Source organism: Buteo buteo, chromosome 7 (genome assembly GCF_964188355.1).
Source record: "Buteo buteo chromosome 7, bButBut1.hap1.1, whole genome shotgun sequence".
NCBI classification, from domain to species: domain Eukaryota; kingdom Metazoa; phylum Chordata; class Aves; order Accipitriformes; family Accipitridae; genus Buteo; species Buteo buteo.
This window is the reverse complement of record NC_134177.1, coordinates 11632731-11655289: the sequence shown is the minus strand read 5'-3', so window position 1 is coordinate 11655289 and position 22559 is coordinate 11632731. Positions and strand designations below refer to the sequence as shown.

The following is a 22559-nucleotide window of genomic DNA, read 5'->3' as shown; positions in this document are numbered from 1 at the left end:
CCCCCCCAACTCCAACCCTGGTATCCCATTACCCACTATGCCGCCAGCCCATAGCCAGGTGCCTCCCCAGCAGCCCCCAGCCCTGCTCCCCCCCACTGCCGCCGCCGCGTCTCCCCTCTGCTATTGTCAGAGGGTTGCCTCTGCCTCTGTCTGCGAAATTAATTCGGAGGTGGAGAGGGAGAATTATGTAAAGTGTGGTTATTCTGGAGCGGCGGGGGAAGCGCGGCTGATGGCAAAGTGCCTTTTTGTGTGTTTAATATGCATTTTTTTCCAGCGGTGCATTTTCAGGCGGGTAATTTGCTGTCTTTTCAGACCCCGATCAGTATCATTTCTCCGGCAATGACAGCTTTTATTTGCACTGAAATGAATGCTGCGAAATTTCCAAGAAATAGCCGAGGCTCCGTTGGCTGCCCACCCCCGCGGGGCTGGGGCACAGGCACCCGCCGGCGTCTGCCCCCCTAACCTCCCGGCCAGCCCCTGCACCCCACAGCCCCCTGGTTGGCCGCTGCCCACAGCCCCGCTTGGCAGCAGCGCCCAGGGGTACTAGGCACACGCATGTGCCAGTTTGCACACCCTGTGTTCACAGGTGTGGGTGCCCCCCTGCCCCCCTATTCTTGAGCCCTGTGTGCACATCAGTGCGTCACATCTAGGGGTGGGTATATATACACCCCAATGTATGTGCACCTATAGACACCCCTTGTGAACATGTACACACCCCCTTGTGCACATATACACCCCCCCAGCACAGCATCCCCTTCTGTGCACGCATGCACACGCGCATTCCTAGTCCGTGCATATCCCCCTTAACGCATACACGCACACTCCCCCTGTGCATACGTGCCCCTTCTTGTGTGCTGCCCCCTCTCCCCCTTTGTATCCCCCCAGACACAGCACCCCTGATCCAGGGCGCCCAGCCACCAGGAGGGTTTGGAGGTCTCCCATGCACCCCTTTCCCCTGCCCCAGCCCAGCCCATGGGGGAAACTGAGGCACAGAGGGGCAGGCACAGATGGGTGCTCTCCACGCAGCCTATCACCTCCCCAGGCACCCGCAGCGATGGGTGGGAGCCTGGAGAAGATGCAGGGTGTGTGTCTGTTTGTCTGCCTGTCTGTATGTTAGAGGGAGGAAGAAACGCTGTTTGTGTAGGTGTGCGCTGCGTGGGTGTTGCGCGCCGGAGCCGGTGTGCCAGAGCTGCCGTGCCGCCTTTGCAGCAGCCACGGACGCTGTGTGCGCACAGCTGGGTGTGCACCTGTGTCAGCCCCCTGCCCATGTCCCAGTGTGCGTGATGGCGTGTCTGTAGGGGTGGCATGGGCACACGTGTCCATGTGATGTGTGCATCTCCGAGTGGGACAGCATCCCCGTGTGCGTGTGACACCGTGCTGTCCAGCCGGGTGCGCTCCCCGTGTGCGCCCAGGCACGATGCATGGTGTTGGGGGGGGTGCCCTTGCATGTGCAATGCTGAACCCCCCCTACAACGCCATAGGGGGCTGTACGCCCCCAGCCTTGGGTCCCATATACTCCCAGTCGTGGGCCCCCAGCTGCAGTGGAGCTGGTGCTTGGCACGGCCAAGGTTAACTCTGCTGGAGCCCGTTGGCACAGTGCGGGGAAGCTTTAATTTAATGAAGTGTGAGGCTTTTTATGGGCTTTTAATTACGTGGTGATAATTAACATTATAGGCCGCCGGGTCCCAGTGGTGCCCGGCTGCCCTGTGCCAGCTCCCGCCTGTTTGTAAATAAACCCCGCGGGCCACACGGTGCCCACCCCGGGGCACCCACCTCCCACGGCAGGGAGCAAAGCCAGCCCCGGCCCCCTGCCCACGCACTGGGGTGGGGATTTGGGCACAAATTCGGGCACAATCCACTGCAAAATGTGGGGAGCAAGGGGGGCCCCCCCATTTCTCCCCCCCAACAGCACCCAGCCACCTGGGTTTTTTCAGCCCTCCGGCCAAGCAGAGCTGCCAGCTGGCAGTGCCAGGGTTGGCGAGAGTGGGTGCAGGCAGCAGTGCCACAATTGTCCCCCCCCACTGGAGCCCAGCCTGACCCAGAGCAGCCCCCCCCCGTGCTGGGGTTAATAGGAAGCGATCCATCAGGCAGCGCCTGGGCACGCTGCCCGCCTGCCAGGCACCCAATGGATTTATCGTCCAGCGCCCAGGCAATTTCCTGCCCTCCTCTAATCAATAAGGAGGGGGCAGGGGGCAAAGCCAGCTCCCCCGTGCAGGTCATGATGGGTGAGGGGAGGCAGCAATACCCCATGAGACAGGTCCCAGAGCCAGGGGATGCGGGTATCAGGGCGAGGCCACCCCCCCACCCCCCCAAATAATTTCTCCCCTCCCTGCCAGGACCAGGCACTCAGACCCTGGCGGTGGGGGGCCTACAGATTAAAGCATCCAGTGCCCCCACCCAGCAGCACTGGGGGTGCTGAGCAAGATCTGGGGTACCAAACCCCGCAGCCACGAGGGCCAGCACCCGGCTGCTCCCCCACCACCACCCAGCCTCATGCAGGGAACCCAGGCGTCCGGGCTCCCCTCCCCCACCCCTTCCCATTTAATTTTTCCTAATGAAAGGCAGGGAGGATGGCGGGGAGCTGGGGCACCAAGGTCGAGGCTGCCTTTAATCAATCCCCGCTGCTGGCTGGGTGCCTGGAGGAGCTGGCGGAGGAGAGGGTGGGGGCTGCAGGAGGGGGGAAAGCACAGGGAGGGGAGATGGAGGGTGCAGCCAAGGGGCTCCCAGTGCTTGGCACCCCCTGGGACCCCGCTATCCCCCACCACCCCCTCAAAGAAAAGGCACGGTGAATGCACTGCGCTGCCTGGCCGGCACCAGGGCTGTGCCTGGATCCCGCCAGGGCAGCTTTAATCCTCTGCAGGAGATACCCCCCCCCAAAAAAACCAACCCCCTCCCCTTGCACCCACCTCCCAGCGTGGGGCACCGACCCCTCCCTGCGCACCAGGGTGGGGACACCGGGGCTGGGGACAGCCCCAGGCTGGGGCCGCTAAAGGCACTGGGCGAAGGAGGGTGCAGGGAGCCGGTGGGGGGGGGGGGTCCCGGTGGGGTGACCTAGAGCTGGGTGCTGGTGACGGCACTCACCCCGTGCACCAGCACGGTGGGGCCCAGCCCGCGGGTGAGCAGCTCCAGTTGGCGCAGGTAGAGCGGGTAGAGGCTGGTGTCAGCCGGCGGCCGCGGCAGGTAGAGGAAGCGCACGGCCGGCGCGGGGCTCTGCTCCAGGACGAGTTTGTTGGCGGCGCAGACGTACTCATCCGACACTTGGGTGGCGTTGGCTGGGAAGTTCACGGCCCCTTCCTCCTCCTCCTCCTCGCCGGCGGGTGCCGGCCCCCCCGGGGGTCCCCGGCGGGTTTGCCAGTGCAGGCGGGTGACGGCGTCCCAGGGCACCAGCTGGATCTGGGCCTGGATGCGCAAGTCTTTGAGGAGCTGGCGCAGCTTCTCCTCCTGGGCACGGGGCATGGCACCCGCCTCCACGCAGAGGAAGAGGCGCAGGCGGGCCCGGCGCCAGGCCCGCGCCATGTTGAGAACGCAGGCCATCTGCAGCAGGAAGAGGCTGCAGGTGTCGGCGTAGCGGGCGCTGTCGGGCCGCAGCAGGTTGACGGGCCAGACGTGGATGGCGGGCGGGGGGCTGGCGGCCCGCCGCAGCTCCCACGCCTTGTCCAGGCTCTCCAGCTGCCGGGCCAGCAGGACGTTGCGAAGCATCTTCAGGGCGTCAGCCACGATGCCTACGTACTCCCGGGCTGACAGCAGCTTGGGGTCGGCGGGCGCCCGCAGAGGGGGGAAGCCCAGGGGGATCTCTTCGCGGGCGCTGGTGAAGGCGGGGTGCCGGGCTAGACCGTCCTGCGGTGCCGCGTCGTCATAGAAGCCCAGCACCAGGGTGTTGGGGCGCATCCCGCCTGGTGGAGAGACGGCGCCAGCCCGGCTGAGCGGAGGTGGAGGGCCCCGCCAGCCCTCCTGGCCCCAGCGTGGCTTTGGCGTTGTTCACCCTGGTGATTCCAGACCCCTCGGCATCACGCGCCCAGATGCTGCCAAGACCCAACTCGGCTTTGGCACCGCCCACCCAACACCTCTCCAAGCTCCAACCTGGCTTTGGCACTGCCCACACCGAGTGCTTCCGACCCCCTTGGCATTGCCCGTCCAGGTGTCTTCAAGCCCCTCAACACTGCAGACACAGATGCCTCCAAGCCCCAGGGTGGCTTCAGCATTGTTCACCCCAGATGCCTCCAAGTCCCAACGTGGCTTTGGCATCGCCCATCCAGGTGCCTCCAAACCCCTTGGCACTTCTCATCCCACAGGGACAGCAGGATGGACCCTCACCCGTGCCCAGCCTGGGCACCACTCACCAAGGCCAGAGGTGAAGAGGAGCTGCCGGACGCCGTGCCGCACCGAGGGCGCAAGGGTGAGGCTGATGAAGGCCTTGACGTTCAGCTTGTCCACCAAGCTCAGCCATGAGTCCTGCTGGGGCTGCAGTGGGTCCGAGGGCAGCGCGTCTGGATGGAGAGCAAGAATAGCATCAAGGTGTCCGGTACTCTGTACCGGGGGATCACCCCGCTGTCCCTGCAGCACCCCTCCTGCAAAATCAGTGCCAACCCCTGTGCCCACCCCAGGGAGGGTGGAAGCAGGTGCTTCCAGCCAGAGATATGAAATCATACATAAATATATAAAAAATACCCAGGCAGCCCCATCCCCTCTCCCCAATTTCAGGCCATTAGTCACCAAGGCAACGGCGGAGGGGGGAGCAGAGCCCGTGCATCCGCTGGGGTGGGGATGGGGATGGCCACGGCATGTGCCAGGGAACACACGTGTGCAAGCCAACACACATCAGGGTGCAAACACACCTGAAGCACAGGACGCACAGCAGCAGGCACGAGGTGCAGATGAACACAGGCACACACGTGTGCAAGGATGTGCCGAGTGTGCATCCACACACGTGCCGGGTGTGCGCAGGCACTGACCTGTGCCACAGAACCGTGCTGCACAGGGGCTCAGAGGAGCCTGGGTGGCACGTGTCAAGTGTGCACACCAGCACCGACACATGCAGGACCCCCACGCGCACACACAGGGATGAACACATGAGCACACACATGTGCAAGTTTGCAGCACACATGTGCAAGTGTGTGTGCACAGGAGGCGTGGGACAGACACAAGCCACCTATGTCCCCCATACCAATCCAAGCCCAAGGTGCCACACGTGTGCCCAAAATGCTGACATTCCCTCGCTGTGCCCACCCAGGAGCTGGGCGGCAGCATCACCCCAAGGACTCTGGGATGCCCCTGGCACCACAGCGAGGGGCAGAGGCCACCAGCGCCAGGGGCAGTGCAGAACCTCACCCAAGTCCTGCAGCTCGACGTGGCCCAGGACGTAAAGGCCGCTCTTCTTGAGGTCATTGACAAAGTCGATGAGGCGGGCGCTGCCCCGTGGGTTCTGCACCATCAGCAGCATCTGTGGGCGCCAGAACTTGACGTGGTCTTTCCGCACATCCAGCATCAGCAGGTACTTCCGCACCTGGAGGGAGGGAGGGCTGCAGGTCAGGAACCCTCCTTCTTCCAACAAACCACCCCATGGGGATGCCAGCCCCGAGGACACACCACCCAGGATGGAGCTGCTACGGGGACACCAGCCTGGGGACACCAGTTCTCCCCCCCCCAGGGGGACAGCAGAGGAGGGCAGGGCTCACCTGGTGGAAGATGAGGGCCTGGCTGATGTAGCCCCAGGTGCTGCTGGGCGAGAGGTAGTGGAGGGCAAGGAGGAGGACGAGGAGGAAGCCCAGACTTGCCGAGGCTGACACGGGGCTGATGAGGAACATCATGACGCAGCAGCCCGCGATGCCCAGCAGGCACGTGTGCCAAGTGAAGTATCGGAAGGTGGGCCTGGAGCAGGGAGAAGGAGACACCCATTACCGCGTGGTTCCCATGCCAGCTGTGGGGCAGGCATGGTGAGGGGGGCTGTACCACCATGCCACACCAGCCACCCCCAGCGAACCCCACTGTGCCAGCACAGGGCATGTTGGGCACCCCAGATGCCTGCAGGAGAGGGCACAGAGGGGAGACGGTACCTCCCAGGGCACTGGGCAGCCCCTTGCTGCCAGCCCCTGGCAAACAGGGATAATGATGTTTATGGGGCTGGCACTGCCCTGGCACATCCCAGGGGCCAGATAGTCCCGGGCAGCGCATGGCAGTGCTAGCAGCTGCCATGCCCGCTCAGCCTGGTGCAGGGAGGCGAGAAGCTGTTATTTTCTCTAATTGTTGTTTTTCCTGAAAGGTAATTAAAATCCTTTTCTGCTGCGCTTGATGGAGACCTCAGTGTGGGGAGGGGGAGGCACCAGATGTGGGGTGGGCGAGGGGATCGTCACCACCCACCCCAGCAGCCTCCCTCCAGGCACCGATCCTGCCCCATCCATGTCCAGCCAAGGGAGCAGCTGGAGGGGGCCAAGCCCCAGCCTGGCACAGACACCAGCCCTCCCTTGGGAATGGGAGACTTTGGGAGACCCCCGGGCAGTGCCACCCAGCCCTGCTCAGGCACCATCTCTGTCCCACCTGGGGGACCCTCCCTGCTTTGGAGTCACAGTACCCTGCACGGAGGGCAGCATGCATCACCCAGAAGGGAGATCAGGCTCCCCCCAGCCACCCTGCCATGCCCTCCCCTGCCCAGATTTGGGCAGCCCTGCCAGGCCAGCCCTGCACCAGGGTACCCCACACCCTGCGCCCCAGGCTGGAGCTGCCTGCCACGCACACTCCTCCTTCCCGGAACATCTTTTCTCCTCCCCCCACCCAGGATCCCCCTCCCTCCCTCCCCTTTCTCTGTTAGTTTAATTAGTGCTAATGGAAAGTGGGCTCCATCACTGCTTGGCAAGCTGCCCGGGGGATGCCGGCCGGGCACAGGCTATAAATTACCTCTGGAAAGCCTAAGGGGAGGAGGTGGGTAGTACCCGGTGGCGCTGGATTTATCGGTACCCACTCAGCAAAGGGGTGCCAGGGCATGGGGACTGTGCCAAGCCAGTGCTGCCACGCTGGGACCTGTCCCATTCTCCCTCCCCAGGGATGGGGCATCTCTGCCCCCAGTAATGCTCAGGAGAGGGGTGCTCAGCATCTCTGCCCCGCCAAGGTGCAGCAGGCACAGGGATGGCAGGAAAACCACAGATAGACGGACAGACAGGTGCCTGCCCAGCATCTTGGCACAAGCTCCCTCCCCTGTGCCAGCGGGTACCTGAAGTTGGGGGCCGATGCCCACTCCAGTGCCAGGCAGGCCAGGTTGACAGTGGCATAAACCAGGAGGAAGAAGGTGGTCACGACCCCCGCGATGGTGTTGAGCTTCCCAGAGAAAAGCACCAGCTGCAGAGAGCATGGGGGGCGGGGAGGGGGCACAGGATCAATGCACCTCCTGGGATGGTACCCCTGGCACATGCCCGAGCCATCCTTGCCAAGCTTGGGGCATGCCACAGCGGCATGCCAGGAAAGGGTATGGGTAGTGCCACATGGGGAGGAATCCCTGCCCCTTGCTGTGATTTATCCTTCATTTATGGGCTCAGGGAGGGAAGGGCACAGCTGCAGCAGGACACTCGGGGCAGGGGGCCTGGGGGGGATTCCCAGGGGCAGGGACACGTGCCAGGCTCCACAACGCCCAGCCCAAGTGACAACCCACCTTCACCTGGCGAGGCCGGGAAAGGAGCATCATTGGCAAACTCACCTGCACCACCAGCCAGGAGAGGATCACCGCCATCACTGGGTTCCCGCTGGCAGATGTCTTCTTGGCCAGCGCCAGCGCCCGGCCTGCAGGCAGAGTGGGGAGATTGGGCTGGGGCACCCCAGCGGGCACCAACAGGCTCAGCCACCAGCCAGGAGTCCTGTACCCACCCTGGTGGGTGGCCTAGCACAGGTGACCCAAATGCGCACATGCCAACCCACAAAGCATCACCCCCACACCAGGAAGGGGGTTCCCTGCTGCCAGGGCTGGTCCCTGGCAGGGACAACCTACTGGGTTGGCTCTGGTGGGTACCAGTGTGCTCCAGGCACTCACCAAAGAGATCATCCCGGGCCAGAGCGTACAGGATGCGGGATGCCCCGATGAGGTTGCTCATGGCTGCGGAGAGGGTGGCAGCGTAGATGCCCACGGTGACCAGAGGCGGGAAGATACTGATGTCACGCAAGAAGCCATAGTCCTTCTGCAGGAGAGTCCTGGAGAGGGACACAGACACACTGGCACCAGCCTCGGCTCAGGCCAGCATGCCCTGGCACCGGGCACACCCTGGCACCGATGGGCCTGGCAAGGGGACGGGTGGCCGTACCTGTTGCAGGTGGCACACATGAGGAAAGCCAGCAGGTTGTAGACGAGGTAGGTGAAGAGCACGGCAGAGATGGTGCCCCGTGGGATGGAGTAGCTTGGGCGCTTCAGGTCCCCTGTGGGCAGGAGCAGGCAGCATTAGTACCCACAGGTACAGCATCCCCTGCTCTCCTCCAGCCTCAGCTCCTGCTCCCGGTGCCACCCAGCCCGGCACCCCCTGCCAGTACCTGACATGTTGGAGCCTGCCATGATGCCAGTGCAGCCATTGAACATCACTGCGAAGACAGAGCTGAAGCTCATCATCTGCCCGGTGGTGTAGTCCACCCCGTACCCACCTGCAGGACACACAGGCAGGGGCTGTGATGGGCTGCCTGGGGCAGCATAGTTCTACCACATACCCTCTCCTCAACATCCCATACACAAACCACAGGAGAAACCACCCCACGGCACCTGCTTTATGCCCACAAGCTCCCCCCACCCTCCAGCAAGCCCCTGCTGATGCGGAGGTGCCTGTGCCACAGTGGGTACAGCAGGCAGGGTGGGGAGAGCCTCTCCTCACCCCCCAGGTTTTCTCGCAGGGTGGTGAGGGAGAAGCCCGTGAAGGAGCCATTCTCCGTCTCAGAGCCATTGAAGTGGGGCAGGCGGATGGGCACCCCGATAGGCCGCGTGGCGAAGAAGCTGACAAGGATGGTGCCCAGGACGCCTGCGACGATGAGGAAGATGAGGAAGGTGGCCTTGGCGTAGATGGAGGCACCCACAAGGCACACGAGGAGGCAGAGGGCCAGCAGCACGGTACCGTAGAGCAGCTCGTACCAGTAGCTCTGGGGCAGGACGTGGACGCCTGTGCCCACTTTTTGCCCTGGAGAGAGACAAGCCAGGATCAGCAGGGCTCAGCGGGGGCGTCACTGGGACCTGAGAGCCACCAGCGTTGTGCCAGGCATGACAGGCACCAACTCACCGGCCAGAAGCCTGGGTGAGCCGTGCTGGCTATGCCAGGCACGGTGCTTGGCACACCTGTCAGGGCCCTAGGGCTGCTTGGATAAGGGACACCCGCTGTTCCCTGCCACCACACATGGGGGTACTCACCAGGGGGGATCCCAAAGCTGTCCACCACCGCCTCCACCAGCCCCAGCACGTAGAGGGCACTGCCACACACGTTGGCCAGGAAAAACATGATCCCGATGCTGCCCCCAAACTCCGGGCCCAGGGCACGGCTGATCATATCTTGCTTGAGTCAAGGGATGTTATCAGCAGCCCAAACTACCATCAGGTGCCCCCAACCCCTCCCTCCCAGGCCAAGGGGGTCCCAGCCCCAGCATGGCACCCCAAGGCCGCTGGGTGATGACCCGATTTTGGCCCACGTGCCCTGCCCTGGCAGCACCCACAGCAAAGGATACAGTAGGCTCCGCCGGCATCCAGCGCCCCATTGGTGGCAATGGCACACACAGACAGCACCGTCATGCCGATGATGAAGTATGCCACCGCGAACATGGCCAGAGCTTGGTACAACCCGGCATGGCCCACCACAAACCCTGCCGAGGATGGGGCAGAGGCCATCGTGCCCGTTAGCTGGGCACGGACCACTCCCAGGACAGGGTCCCTGGGCACAGCCAGCGCCCAGAGCTCACCCCACTGAGGCACACGGGCTGCTCCCATCCCTGTGCCCGCAGCTCCCTCCAGACATGCCACCCCCTTCCCTGCCAGGGTGGGGATGTCCCCACCCTGGGGTGCTGCCACCTCCCATCCGCAGCAGCACCCGGGGCCAGCCCAGCCAGTACCCCCCACCTCAGGGCATCTCCATTCTCCTGCCATGCAAGGATCTGGCCCAGGCACACCCTGGGCACGGGCAGCTCCGAGGGGCACACCCAAAAACCAAACAAACAGGGCAAGGGCTCTGCTGCCCACCCAGCCCCGGGGCATTGCAGGGGGTGCCGGGACCCCCATGCCCTGCTGCCACCCTCAGCGGGCAGGGTGTGCCTTGCATCCCAACTCGGGCACCAGGAGCTGACGGGCTCCCGCTTGCCCGCAGCGAAGCAGGAAGCAAAAGCAGCCCCAAGGCATCCCCGCCAGCCGGGGCACAGCTCCCTGGTGCCTGTGCCCTATCCCCCAGCCCTGGCACAGGGCACCCAGAGCCCCCCGCGGCCCTGCCCGGGGTGACGGGAGGCGAGCCAGGTCGGCGGCATCGCGGGCAGGAAGGGGCTGCCCACGGCTGCAGGGAGATGCCCTATCTCAGCCACAAGCCAGGCCGCAGCCATGCCCGCGGGCAGCGAGGGGAGTGCCAGGGCACGGGCATCGCAAAGAGCCCTTAGGGACACAGGGTGGGTTTGGGGGCACCCCAGGGCATCCCTAGAAGGCTGGAGGGTGCCCAAGTGTCAAAAGCAGGGGTGGGGGGGGGGTGTGGTGGGGAAATAAAGGGGTGCCCCAATAGCAGTGGGGGGGGTAAGCAGGAGGGGCTGCTCATCCTGGAGATCTGGGGGGTGTTTGAGGCATGGGGGAAGTGGGGGGCTGCCAGGGGGAGCCACAGCCCTCCTGCGGTGGGACGGTTCCTCTTCCCGACAGCTCCCCTCCCCCTCCGCCTCGTACTTCCCCTCCAGCCCCACGGGCCCCCCCCCCGGGTGTAACACACCCCCGGGCAGGGAGGGCCGGGGCAAGTGGGGGGACCCCAGTGCCTGCTGGGGGGTAGGGGCTGGGGGGGGTCAGAGCCTGTGCGAGGACCCCAAGCAGAGGAGCGGGAAGGGGGTGAGTGATGGCAGGGGAGAGCTGTGTCCACAGCCCATAACTCGGGAGGACGCCAGGCAGGGGAAAGGGCTCAAGGCACCCCCAGGGCCTACCGGGCCCCCCAGGCACACAGCCAACTCCCGCTCTGGGCTTTCCGTGGGCGGAAAGCGAAAGAGGAAAAGCCTTCCCTGTTCCCGGACCAGGGCATGCACCGCCTGCCCTGGGCCTCTGCCTGCCCCGAGCCAGGCTGGGGCATCTCTCCCCCCTGCAAAGGGCTGCCCCCCCTAATTCTCCCAGGTTGCCCAGTAACAAACTCATAACCCAAACTGGGAGCAGACTGGGACCCAATCTGTGCCCTCGGAACAGCATGGGGTGGGGGGGTGGGGGGTGGCGCACGGCTGGGTGCCTGATGGGGAACACCAGAGTCCTGTTCCTGGGACATCATGTGATCTGGGAAAGAACTGGGGTGCTGTACTGGGGTGCTGTAGCCCAGCACTGGGGGATGCCTGGGGAGCAGTGGGGTCCCAGCACTGGAGGATGAGGGGACACAAGGGCACTGGAATCCCGTTTAGGGAAGGCAGCAGGGAGGCACCGGAGTCCTGCCCCCGGGACGGTAGGGCTGTAGGGCTTCAGACTGGCGTCCCTTACTGGGGGCACTGAGGTCCCTAACTGGGTTCCCATCCCGCAGGTACAGCAGGAGCCCTGGAGCCCCAGCCCCCGACTGGAGGGGTCAGGAGGGGACACACAGCACTGGGACCCCAGCCTGGGGGAGAACTCAGAGGGCACTGGGACTCCAGACTGGGGTGCTCGGGAGAGAGCACCGGGGCCCCAGACTGGGGGCAATGGGATGAGCACTAGAGGGGAGCACTGGGACTCCAGAGAGGCTCAGGAGAGGGCACTGGGGACCCAGACTGGGGCACCTCGGGGGGAGCACTAGGACGTCAGACTGGGAGGCTGGGGGGGAGCACCGGGAGGGCAAAGGGAGGACACTGGGATTCCAGACTGGGGGGCTCGGGGTGACCACGGGGGCTCCGGACAGGGGAGGCCTCGGGGGGACAGGGGAGGCCTCGGGGGGACAGGGGAGGCCTCGGGGGGACAGGGGAGGCCTCGGGGGGACAGGGGGCCCCAGGATGAGTACCAGGCAGGGCTGGTGAGTGTCGGGGGGCCCCGGGCCGCGGCCGGGAAGGGGGGGGGGGGGCGCCCCGGGGGGCGGCAGCACTCACCGAGGCGCAGGAAGAGGACGACGCTGAACATGGAGAGCAGCGTGGGCACCACGACGCCCAGGAAGGTGGGCAGCTTGCGGGGGGCGGCGGCAGCAGCGGTGGCCCGGCCACGCTCCCGGCCCCGCTCCTCCTCGCCGGAGCCGCCGCACAGGCGGTACGTGAGCAGCGCGCTCCGCTCCGAGCTCGCCATGGCCTGGCACGGCCCCGGCCCCCGCCGGTCCCGAAACGCTGCCGGCCCCGGCCCCGGCCCCGGCCCCCGCCGGCCCCGCCCGCCGACCCGGGCCCGACCCGCCGTGCCCCGCCCACAACCCCGCCCCTCTCAGCTGACCACGCCCACGACCCTCCGGGTAGGACACGCCTCCGGACCCGCCCCCGCCGGGTAGGCCACGCCCCATTCCCCTCCGGTTAGGCCCCGCCCCCGGGACAGCCCAACCACCTAGGCCCCGCCCCAGCCTGTCGAGTAGCCCCACCCCCCTTTTTTGCCCCGCCCACAGCCCCCCACCCATACCCCACCCTTATCACGGTCTCCGGCCCCAAATGTGCCCCCATAGCGGTTCCCCCCCGCGCCGCGCCCCCCAGCCGCAGAGGTGTCCCACCTCAACACCCCCATAGTGACCCCAGCACCACCCCACACCCCGAATCCCCGCGGCCCTCCCGGGGTCTCCCCACTCCCGGTACCCGGCACTGACCACCACCCCACCCCCCCCGAACTCGCCCCACTCCTCCCGGCACCCCAAAACCGGCCTCCGCGCCCCTGCATCGCCACACGTCCCCTGCCCCCCACCCCCCCATCGGCCAGCGCCCCGATACCGACCCCCGCACCCCCAAGCTGCCCCCGGGGACCCCGGTACTGCCCCCTCCCCGGTGCCCGCTCCCCGCGCCCCCCACCGCCCCCCCGCAGGTGCCGGCCGGGCTCGGCTGCCCGCGCCAATTACCGGACAATCGGGGGCCCCCGGGGGCGCCCTCCCTCCCTCCCTCTCTCCCTCCCTCCATCCCCGCCGCCGGGGCTGGGATCTGCCCGGGCCCCGGGGTCCCACTGCCGCCGCCGCCCGGGGCGGCCGAGCGCTTCGCCAATTAGGTTAATGGGGTTGGCACCGGCACCGGGGGCCGGGAGGGGAGGTGGGGGGGGCACGGTGGGGCCGAGGGCGGACCCCACGCCGGCCTTGAGGACCCGCGTGGGTGCCGGCTGCGGTCAGCCGAGCGGTTGACCCCCCGCGGCGCGAGTCCGTGTCACGAGTGGGGAGGGGGGGGATCCGTGCGGGGACACGAGGACGGAGCGCGGGGACCGCTCTCCCGGGGTGCGATGGCTCCGTGTCCCGTCCCCCCCCCCGTCCCCGTCCCCGCCGTCCCCCGTGGGGCGGAGGCGCAGCGTGCCCCCGCGGTGTCCCCGCGGCCGAGGTGGGAGCCCGGCGGGGCCGGGGCTTTCATCTGCGGCGGGCCTGTCGCCGTGCCAGCCGCGGGCAGCTCCGCGCCTTTGATGTGCCACTGAAGCGGCATTGTCCGCGCCCCGCTGGCACCATCAGGGCCGGGGCGGGGGGGAGAGCGCGGCACGGCCGGGGCTGCGGGCACGGAGGCGCCCCTGACCCTAATGGGGACGGGAGAGGGGGCACGGGCACCCCACCCGGGCCCCTAAATGGGGACGGGGACACGGGCACCTCCTGCACCGAATGGGGACAGAGACGGGGGGCGCGGGCACCCCCTAAGGAGGAGAGAGATGGGGGCGTGGGCACCCCCTGTCCCCCGGTGGATGTGGGGACACGGGCAACCCTGTGCCTAACAAGGACAGAGGGGCTGGACACGGGGACCAACCCCTGCCCCCTAACAGGAACACAGAGAGGGGGGCACGGGCACCCCCGGAATGCACACGGGGACCCGGGCACCCCTGCCCCCTAACAGGGACAGAGAGGGGGGCATGGGCCCCCTCCCGTGCCCCAAAGAGGTGATGGGGATGCGGTCGCATCCTGCCCGGCCAAAGGAGCTGAGGCCGGGCCCGTGGGCGCAGGAGGGTGGCAGTGGGGGCAGGAGGGTGGCGTGGGCACCCCAAAAGCGTGGGGCCAACAACCAGCCGAGCAGCAGGCACGGGGGGGACCCTCTCCAGCTGGGCGGGCGAGCATAGCCCCCCCCCCCCCAATCCCTGGGGCCAAAGCTGCCCCCCCCGGACCCGGGCACGCTGCCTGCTGCGGCCGAGAAGGAGGAAAAGCAGCCGGTGCCCCGGCCCCACCTGCCCCCCCCCCCCCAGCGGCGCGTCCCCCCCTCCTGCACCCCAGGCGAGAAACGGCTTTAGTGTGGACACGGGGGGGGGGGGCACCGGGGGGGGTCCCCGGTGGGCAGCCGATGCACACGGGGTGGCCCGTTCAGCCAGAATTGGGCTGGCACAGGGAGAGGGATCCCCCCCTCCCCCAGACCCCCCCCGACCCCCCCCTCCCCACCCGCAATGTCCACCCGGCCGCTCCCGGCCCGCTGCCCGCCTTTGAAGCTCCCGGCGGGTCTCCCACGCCCGGCCCGGGGCCCCCCGCGCCCCGCAACCGTCGGTGCGTTCCCACCCGCCCGCTGTCCATCCATTCCCCCCCCCCTCCCCGCGCCCCCCGCCCGGGGCCCGCAGGAGGGAGGGTGGCGCGGCCGGGGCTTGGCGTGAAAATGATCAAGGGCCGCGGGCAGCGCCGAAGCGCAGCGCCCGTCTGATGCTGCCCGCCCGGAGGCCCCGTCGAACAAAGGCGGCATTGAGGCCCCGGCTGCGCCCCCCCCCGCGCCCCCCGCCCCGAGCTGGCATCTTGGCGCGACATTAATGAACTCGCCTGTTTGTGCTCCCCCGGCCCCTCTCTCCTCCCACCGCCCGGGGGGCACTGTATATATCCATCCCTCCTCGCCTGCCTCGGGCATTTCGGGGGCTCCCCCCTTTTGCCCCCCTTTGCCCGCCCGGGGATGGAGCGAGGAGGGAAGAGAAGACGGGGCGCTCTCCCCGGGGTCTGCCTGGTCCCCCCCGTGCTGCTGCCGCTGCTGCCGCTGCTGCAGCTGGCGGGGGGGGCCCCCCTGGGCCAGGGGCTGTACCCCATGCCGGCCGGTGTCCTGCAAGGTCAGTGGAGCAAGGGGACGGGGGGCATTTTGCGGGAGGGTTTGGCTGCGGACGGGGCGGCTGTAGGAGCCAGGACTCCTGGGTTCATTCTCAGGAAGGGGGGGAAGCGCGAGCACGATGCCCGGGTCCCTGGCAAAGACCCCCCGGTCCCCGAGGCGTGCCCGTGCTGCCTGGACCGGGTGGCAAGTGCTGCCTGTGGCACTAGGGGACACAGGGGTGGCGGGGAGCGGTGTAGTTCATGTCCCACGGCCACCAGCTCTCTCCTGGCCCGGGGACCTGTGCCAGCCCCGGGGGACCCTCTGCCAGGGTATGGCCAGCAGGAGGGGGGCTGTGGGTGGGTACAGGTGTGCACAGGTACGGGCACACGTGGGGATGCGCATACAGGGCACGTGCAGGACTGCACACACACGGGCACATGCAGGGACGTGCAGACACGGGCACACGCACCCTGGCACACACAAGTGAGCTCCCAGGGCGCGGGCACAGAGGTGCATACACAGGGACACACGGGGGCACACCTGCCCAGGCTTACACCCTGCTCCATGCCCACGCTTGCACGTGTGTGTTTCACAGGGTCTCCACGTGCAGCAGGCACACACAGGCCCTGGCAAACACCCTCCCCACACCATGTGCCCATGTGCCAACCCCACCGGGGAGGTGGCAGTCATGCCTGTACACCCTAGGCAATGCCAACAGGTGACAGGTCGTGCCCAGCCTGACTCCCACCGCGGAGACATAGGGGCATGGGCACCGGCTGGGCTGGGGGCACCCCGTGGCAGCGGTGGGAGGGAGTGGTGGGGGCACCGGGGGTCTGAGTGCCCTGCGTGTGCCTGGCAGCGCTGTCAAGCAGGGGGACGCTGGTGCTGGAGGCGGCGCTGAGGAGCGCGCTGCTGGCGCTGGAGCGGGCGCTGGCTGAGCAGCAACGGCAGCAGGGTGCCTGCGGGCTCTGTGCCCCTTGCCTCTTCCCCCCCTGTGCCAACCTCACCCGCTACTGCCCACGTGAGTCACAGACCCCTGACTCCCATGGCCCCATCCCCAGGAGACCCTGCCCAAACGGAGCCCAGGGAGCCCACCCAAACACTGCCCAGGTTGCTTACCCAAACGCTGCCCAGGGTCCCTATCCAAATGCTGCCTGGGGTTCCTATCCAAATACCACCCCATGCCCGGGAGACCCTACCCAAACACAGACCCGTGCCTGGAGACCCTACCCAAATATTACTTTAGGTCCCTATCAAAGCACCACCCCATCCCCTAGGAACCCTACCAAAATGACACCCCAAGAGCCTACCCAAACAGTACCCCCTCCCCTATAGGCTTTACCCTATAGGCTTTACCAAAACAGCACCCAGACTCCCAAAACATATCCCTAACTGCTAGAGACCCTACCAAAACACCACCCAGAGACCCTACCAAGCAGTTCCCCATCCTCTCTAGGTCCTACCCAAACATCACCTGGAGCCCTACCCAAAACATTGCCTTGTCTCCTTCTCAGAGATCCCCCCCAAAAACATATCCCAGCATCCAGGAGACCCTACTAAGACACGCCAACACCGCAGCCCCATCGTGCCCCCTTCCCACTTGCCCCAAAGTGGATCCCGGGGTGGCCTGGGCGGAGGTGGGCAGGAAGGACGTGGGGATGCCCACAGCCCTGTTGTCCCTGCAGCGCTGGCCGTGCCCCCCGCCGTGCCCCCCAGCTGCCAGGCCCTGCTGGATGCCCAGGTGCTGCCCGAGCTGCCCCAGCGCAACTGGGCACTGAGTCAGGCCTGTGCCCCCTACCAGCGCCTGTGCCCACCCGAGGGGGCCCAGCATGCCTGCGCCCAGCTCAGCGCCCGACTCTGCCGCCACCGCCTCCAGGAGTGCCGTGAGTGGGCACCGACATTGGCCCTGGCTCTTCCCAGAGAGGGGAGACCCTACAATAACAAATGGGGCATCCCCGAGGGGATGCCTTGGGTTGCCTGGAGGCGATACGGGGCATTGGGGGTGACAGGGGGTGCTGGGATGGGGTGGGGAGACCGGGGAGGTGGGGGTACGATAGGATGATGGGGGATCTCTGGTGGGATGGGGAGATGGAGGGGGATGGAGGGATCTGGGGCGAGATGTGGAGATTTGGGGGATGGAGGCATTGGCACCGATGGAGCAGACTGGGGGGGACAGGGAGTGATGGAGAATCTGGGGTGGGAGACGGGAGCATGGAGAAAAGGGGCAAGGGGGGTGATGGAGAGACTGGGGACAGCGAGGCATTGGGGGTGACGAGGACACCTGGGGTGGGACAGGGGTGCTTGTTCAGCATAACGGGGATCTAGGGGGCACTGAGAGGAGCCGGGGGAATCGGGGACAGCAGGGACATGGTGGTGACATCGTGGAGGATGCCCCCACGTGCCATCACAGCCTGTCCCCGCAGGGATGGCCGCTGCAGCCCCGGACCCTGATGCACCAGCAGAAGCGGCGATGCCAGGTGAGCCGGGGCAGCCCTGAAGTGCCCACGCCACCCCCCCACCACGCCGGCGGGCTCCCCCAGCCCCCCGGCTGCCTGCTGGGCTGGGGGGCAGAGGTTAGCGTCGGCAGCTGCCGGGCCGCAGGGTGCCCCCGGCCCGCCGCCCGCTCGCCTCCGTGAGCACAATGAGGCTTGACAGCGCGCCTGGCGTGGCCTGACCCCCCCGGGGGTCGCCCGCCACCCCCTCCGCCCACCACGGTTATCCCAGCACTGCCGTGCCCATCCACCCCATGCCCACCCGGGATAGGGGGTGTCCCGGCAGCGGGGCTGCGGGACCCCCCCCCCCCCTCACCCCGGCTTTGTCCCGCAGGGAGCTGCGGGCACCGTGGGGGACCCCAAGCCAACGCCACAGCCCCCCGAGGACGGATCATGGGTGGCAGCGTGGCCCCACGGGGGGCCTGGCCCTGGCTGGTGTCGGTGCGGCTCCACGGGGAGCTGATGTGCGGAGGGGTGCTGGTGGGACGCTCCTGGGTCCTCACCGCGGCCCACTGCTTTGCCGGGTACGGCAGGGGGCATGGCAATGCTATTAGGGATGATGTCCCTGCAGAGGGGTGCATGGGGTGGCACCCCTGTCACCCCTGTAACTAGCTGCCCCCCGACCCGCCAGGAACCAGAATGAGCTGGCGTGGACAGTGGTGGTGGGCGACCACGAGCTGGGCAAGCTGGGTGCGGGCGAGCGAGCAGTGCCCGTCCGGCGCATCCTGCCTCACCCCAAGGTCGGTGGAGGTGGGCACCCCCCTGACCTCCCTGGGCATGCCCCAGGACCCCCCACTGACAGCTCTCCACCTCCTTCCAGTTTAATCCCAAGACGTTTCACGGGGACCTGGCGCTGCTGGAGCTGGCGGTGACGCTGGCCCCGTCGCCCACCGTCAGCCCCGTGTGCCTTCCCAGCGGCCCTACGGAGCCCAGCCCTGGCACGACCTGCTACATCGCAGGCTGGGGCTCCCTCTACGAAGGTAGGTGCCACCCCGACACCCGTGGGATCTGTGGGGCGTCCCCCTCAGTGGCCTCTCTGGTGCCCAGTGCCGATGCACCAAGCCAGGGCAGGGGGATGCAAAAGAGACAGGGGTGTCCGGACACAGGGGACCCCATAACGGGTGCCTTGCCCGGCAGAGGGGCCAGCAGCCGATGTGGTGATGGAGGCACGGGTGCCCCTGCTCAGCCAGGAGACGTGCCGGGGTGCCCTGGGCAGGGACCTGCTCACCAGCACCATGTTCTGTGCCGGTTACTTGTCTGGGGGCATCGACTCCTGCCAGGTAACGCCTGGGGCTGGGGGGCTGCCAGACCCAAAACTCGAAAATCTCTTGTGGCACACAGCGCTGGGCATGCACCGCAGCCCGGCAGTGCGGTCAGGGTCTCAGCTCCAACTGATGCATACGCATCCTCCCCTAGGGTGACTCGGGGGGCCCGCTGGCATGCCAGGACCCCTCCTCGCACCGCTTCATCCTCTACGGCATCACCTCATGGGGTGATGGCTGCGGTGAGCGGGGCAAACCGGGCGTCTACACCCGTGTCGCTGCCTTCGCGGACTGGCTCAGCCTCCAGATGGACCGTAAGTGCTGCCAGCCGCACCGGCAGGGGGGTATGGAGATGCCCAGGGTGCTGTGGGGATACATTGCCCCGGATCGGGGTTCAGCACCTCATGGCAGTTCCCATGCCCTCGCAGCTGCCCCCGGCAGCCGGGAACCGAGCTGCTTCGACCTGCTGGCCCTGGCCCAGCTGCCCCCCGAGCAGCAGCCACCGGAGCGTGCCCGCCTCTGCGCCTTCTATGCCGGGTCCTGTCAGGCCCCCCAGGGCCGGGCCGCCTGCACCCGCATGGCCGAGGAGACCTGCCGTGCCAGGACTAGACGATGCGGTGAGCCAGGGGGTCGTGCCGGGGCAAGGGTGCGGGTAGGGATCCCATTTCTGGTGGTGTGGGTCTGGTGCGCTGCCGGGGCCATGGCTTTCCCACTGCACCCGCAGAGCTGCACTCCTACGCCCAGACCTTGGTGGATCTCCTGCGCCGGGCTGGCGACTTCATCCGAAACCAGTTCGACTTCTCCTTCCTCACTCGCGCCCTGCCTCAGCTCCTGGGCAAGATCTATGGGCATCTCTTCCCGCCCCGTGTCCGCAGGGATGCCCCAGGTACCCTCCCGGCTGGGCCACCCTGTGCGCGTTTGGGGTCCCATCAGTCCCCGCTATGCCGGTGGCCGGGGTACCAGCAGCCTGCCCTGGCACCCCCGTGGGGCTCCCCTACCTCTCGTCCCTCCTGTCCCCTTCTTGTCCCCACAGGCCCAGCTGTGGCAGGGGGCCAGCCCAGCCCCACGGCAGAAGGACCCCAGAGACCCCCCCCCAGGTAAGGCATGGTGGGCCATGGGGCACAGGGGGCTACAAGGTTTGGGGGCAAGACGCTCGTGGGCACTGACGTGGCTTTTTGGGGACAGCCTAAAGCACCGGAGTCCTGCTCTTCCTGCAACCAGGGCACACGCAGAGGGAGGTGGACATGGTCCTCCGGGGTGCCCAGGGCCATCCAGGTGCCACCAGGGGTGAACAGAGCATGGGGTGGCACTGCCCAGGGGATGGGTGCCACCGGGCACCTGCCTGAGCTCGCCCTGCTGTGCTTGCAGGCGGGGGGCCGGGCAGCCACCCCCCTTCGCAGGGCTCTTCAGGGCTGTGGGGCCCCGGCTGCAGGACTGGGTGGAGGCGCTGAGGGCCATGGTGGGGGGCAGCCCCCCGGCACCCACCCCGGACGGGGGGCATCTCCCTGGGGAGACGTGGCTCTTCTTGCAGGTATTTGGGGAGGGATGGGCTGGGGGGACCCCCTGCCCCTCTGGTGACAGTGCCACCAGGGACCAAAGCCCAGCATCCCCCTGTGTCCCCTCCTGACATCCCTTGGGCCCATCATCCCCTGTGCATCTACCACTCTGCCACCACAGAGGGGGCATGTCACCCTCCCCAGCAGAAACCAGTGCTCCCAGTCCAACCAGTACAGTGCCAGCCATGGGCCTGACCCCACAGCTTAGGATCTGACCTAACACAGCCATAGATGTCCCGTGTCCCCAGTGCCCCATCCGATGCCAGCCCAGCCATGCCCTGCGCTCTGCCACTGTTCACCTGCCCATGCCCACGGGTGCCCCACTGTCCACCCTGTTCTCCCTTCCCTTCAGCAGGGCGAGGAGGTGGTGGAGGAGCTGGTGGGACAAGGAAGAGCCTTCCTTGCCCAGCTGCGGGCAGAGCTGGACCTTGGCACCCCTCTTGAGGCCATGGAGCTGCGAAGAGCACCCGGAGAGCTGACGGGGACCCCCATGCCAAGCTGTGAGCGCTGGGATCCTGGGGGGGGCTGGGGCCGATAGGGCAGCGGGGTGTCCATCTGCTGACTGGCTCCGTGCCTGGGCAGCGCCCACCGGCCACGTCCCCGCCAGGGTTTTCACACCTCTCTGGGTGGCAGGGTCGGCGCCAAGGGAGAAACGTGAGCTGGTGCCCACGGAGCTGCCGGAGGTGGAGGAGGAGGAGGCAGGCGCAGGCAGAGGTAAGCCCCCGGCCGCTGCGGGATGCCATTGCCACCATGGGGATGGTGGCAAGACCGGCCTCAACTTTGCACCCCAGTCCCAGGGCTGGTTGTCCCACGTCGGTGGTACAGCCCTCGGCCATACCCCCCCTCCACAGGGACCCTCTGCCCCTGCTCCCCTGGCATCCCCAGAGCATGGGTGGTCCTCCCCAGGGCGGGCAGCAGCATGGTGCCCCCGTGACTCGTCCCGCACCTCAGCGCACCCCTGACGTCCTCCTTCCATCTCTCTCCTGCCCGTTCCCCGGGTTGCAGCCTGCCCCGGCCTCAACGAGTCGGCGGTGCGGGTGGGTGCGGTGTGGGAGCTCTACGCCTGGGTGCTGCGGGTGCCCGAGCCGGACCTGGCCATGACCTTCCAGGAGGTGAGTGCCCCATCCAGCTACTCGGAGCCCCCTACCCTGGCAGCCGGGCGGTGCCACCGCTCCAGCCCATCCCACTGTGCCCCTGCCTCCCTTGGGACTCACAGTGTTGTCGTTTCCCTGCAGATCCTGGTGGACTTGGGCTCCAAAAACGCCAAGGGGCTGTACCGGGCGCAGGTGCGGGCCATGGTGGGGGGCCGCCCCACGGCCTTCACTGGCCTTGTGGGGCTGGAGAGCGACTCGCTGGCCCGCAGCATGCCCGGCCTCGTCGCTCTGGCGCTTGAGGCGCTGAAAACCTAATGGTGCCCCTGGTGCACCATGCCAGTATGGGGACAGGGCACTGGGGCAGGGGTCCCTCATGTCCTTCAAACACAGCCCCCTCCCTGGCTCAGGCTCTTCCACCCTTTTGTCCCCATTGTGCCTCAGTTTCCCTCTTCCCACCAGCACTGCCCGACCTCCCCAGGGCAATGGGGTGCCAGGGGGCATCTGAAGCATCTCAGCCTGGGATCACAGCCTTCCTCTCCCCAGGGACCCCCACCTTGGCAAGCCCACCCCATTTTCCCTAGAGGCACTCAGGCTGTTATTTATTTGTACAGAGAAAGGTTTATTTTTCAATAAAGAAGGGCTCTATTTTCCGGTAGCTGGTGAGTGTGAAGTGAGTGCTGTGCTGTGTGGTGCCGGCGAGGCGGGCACCAAAGGGGGGAGTTTCCATGGGGGATGTGACATCCCATTGCATCCCCCTTCCCATTCCCCTGTACCCCAAAGAGATGTCCCCAGCCTCGGTTCCTGCCCCTGGCATCGGTGCTGTGCCCAGCCTGGCACAAACTCCCCAGCCCCTGCTCCTGCTCACCACAGCACCTATAGCACAGC

At 67.0% G+C, this 22559-nt stretch overlaps 2 protein-coding genes across 8 annotated transcripts; one reads left to right on the top strand and one right to left on the bottom strand.

The window, feature by feature from the left end:
* Window positions 1–862: 862 nt before the first annotated feature.
* SLC12A9 (solute carrier family 12 member 9) lies at window positions 863–12461 on the bottom strand. Of its 2 annotated transcripts, XM_075031550.1 has the most exons (13): window positions 12220–12461; window positions 9676–9810; window positions 9365–9502; window positions 8838–9137; window positions 8506–8613; window positions 8283–8394; window positions 8015–8172; window positions 7685–7767; window positions 7205–7329; window positions 5676–5868; window positions 5329–5503; window positions 4341–4487; window positions 863–3893 (listed from the first exon to the last, which is right to left on the bottom strand). In XM_075031550.1, exons 1-13 carry the CDS (start codon window positions 12407–12409, stop codon window positions 3052–3054), a joined length of 2706 nt encoding a protein of 901 aa, XP_074887651.1. In that variant the 5' UTR covers window positions 12410–12461; the 3' UTR covers window positions 863–3051. The 2 variants fall into 2 exon arrangements, with proteins under 2 accessions (XP_074887651.1, XP_074887650.1); XM_075031549.1 differs by lacking the exon at window positions 12220–12461 and having other exon boundaries at window positions 9676–10289.
* A 2649-nt stretch (window positions 12462–15110) lies between these two features.
* Window positions 15111–22321, top strand: PRSS56 (serine protease 56). Of its 6 annotated transcripts, XM_075033215.1 has the most exons (18): window positions 15111–15292; window positions 16130–16291; window positions 16956–17153; window positions 17694–17747; window positions 18097–18286; window positions 18394–18502; window positions 18583–18742; window positions 18900–19042; window positions 19179–19338; window positions 19453–19641; window positions 19749–19910; window positions 20058–20121; window positions 20210–20299; window positions 20393–20555; window positions 20933–21080; window positions 21214–21294; window positions 21586–21692; window positions 21816–22321. In XM_075033215.1, exons 1-18 carry the CDS (start codon window positions 15142–15144, stop codon window positions 21987–21989), a joined length of 2505 nt encoding a protein of 834 aa, XP_074889316.1. In that variant the 5' UTR covers window positions 15111–15141; the 3' UTR covers window positions 21990–22321. The 6 variants fall into 6 exon arrangements, 4 of the variants coding, with proteins under 4 accessions (XP_074889316.1, XP_074889318.1, XP_074889317.1 ...); XM_075033217.1 differs by lacking the exon at window positions 20210–20299 and having other exon boundaries at window positions 20936–21080; XM_075033216.1 differs by lacking the exon at window positions 20210–20299.
* Window positions 22322–22559: the final 238 nt, after the last annotated feature.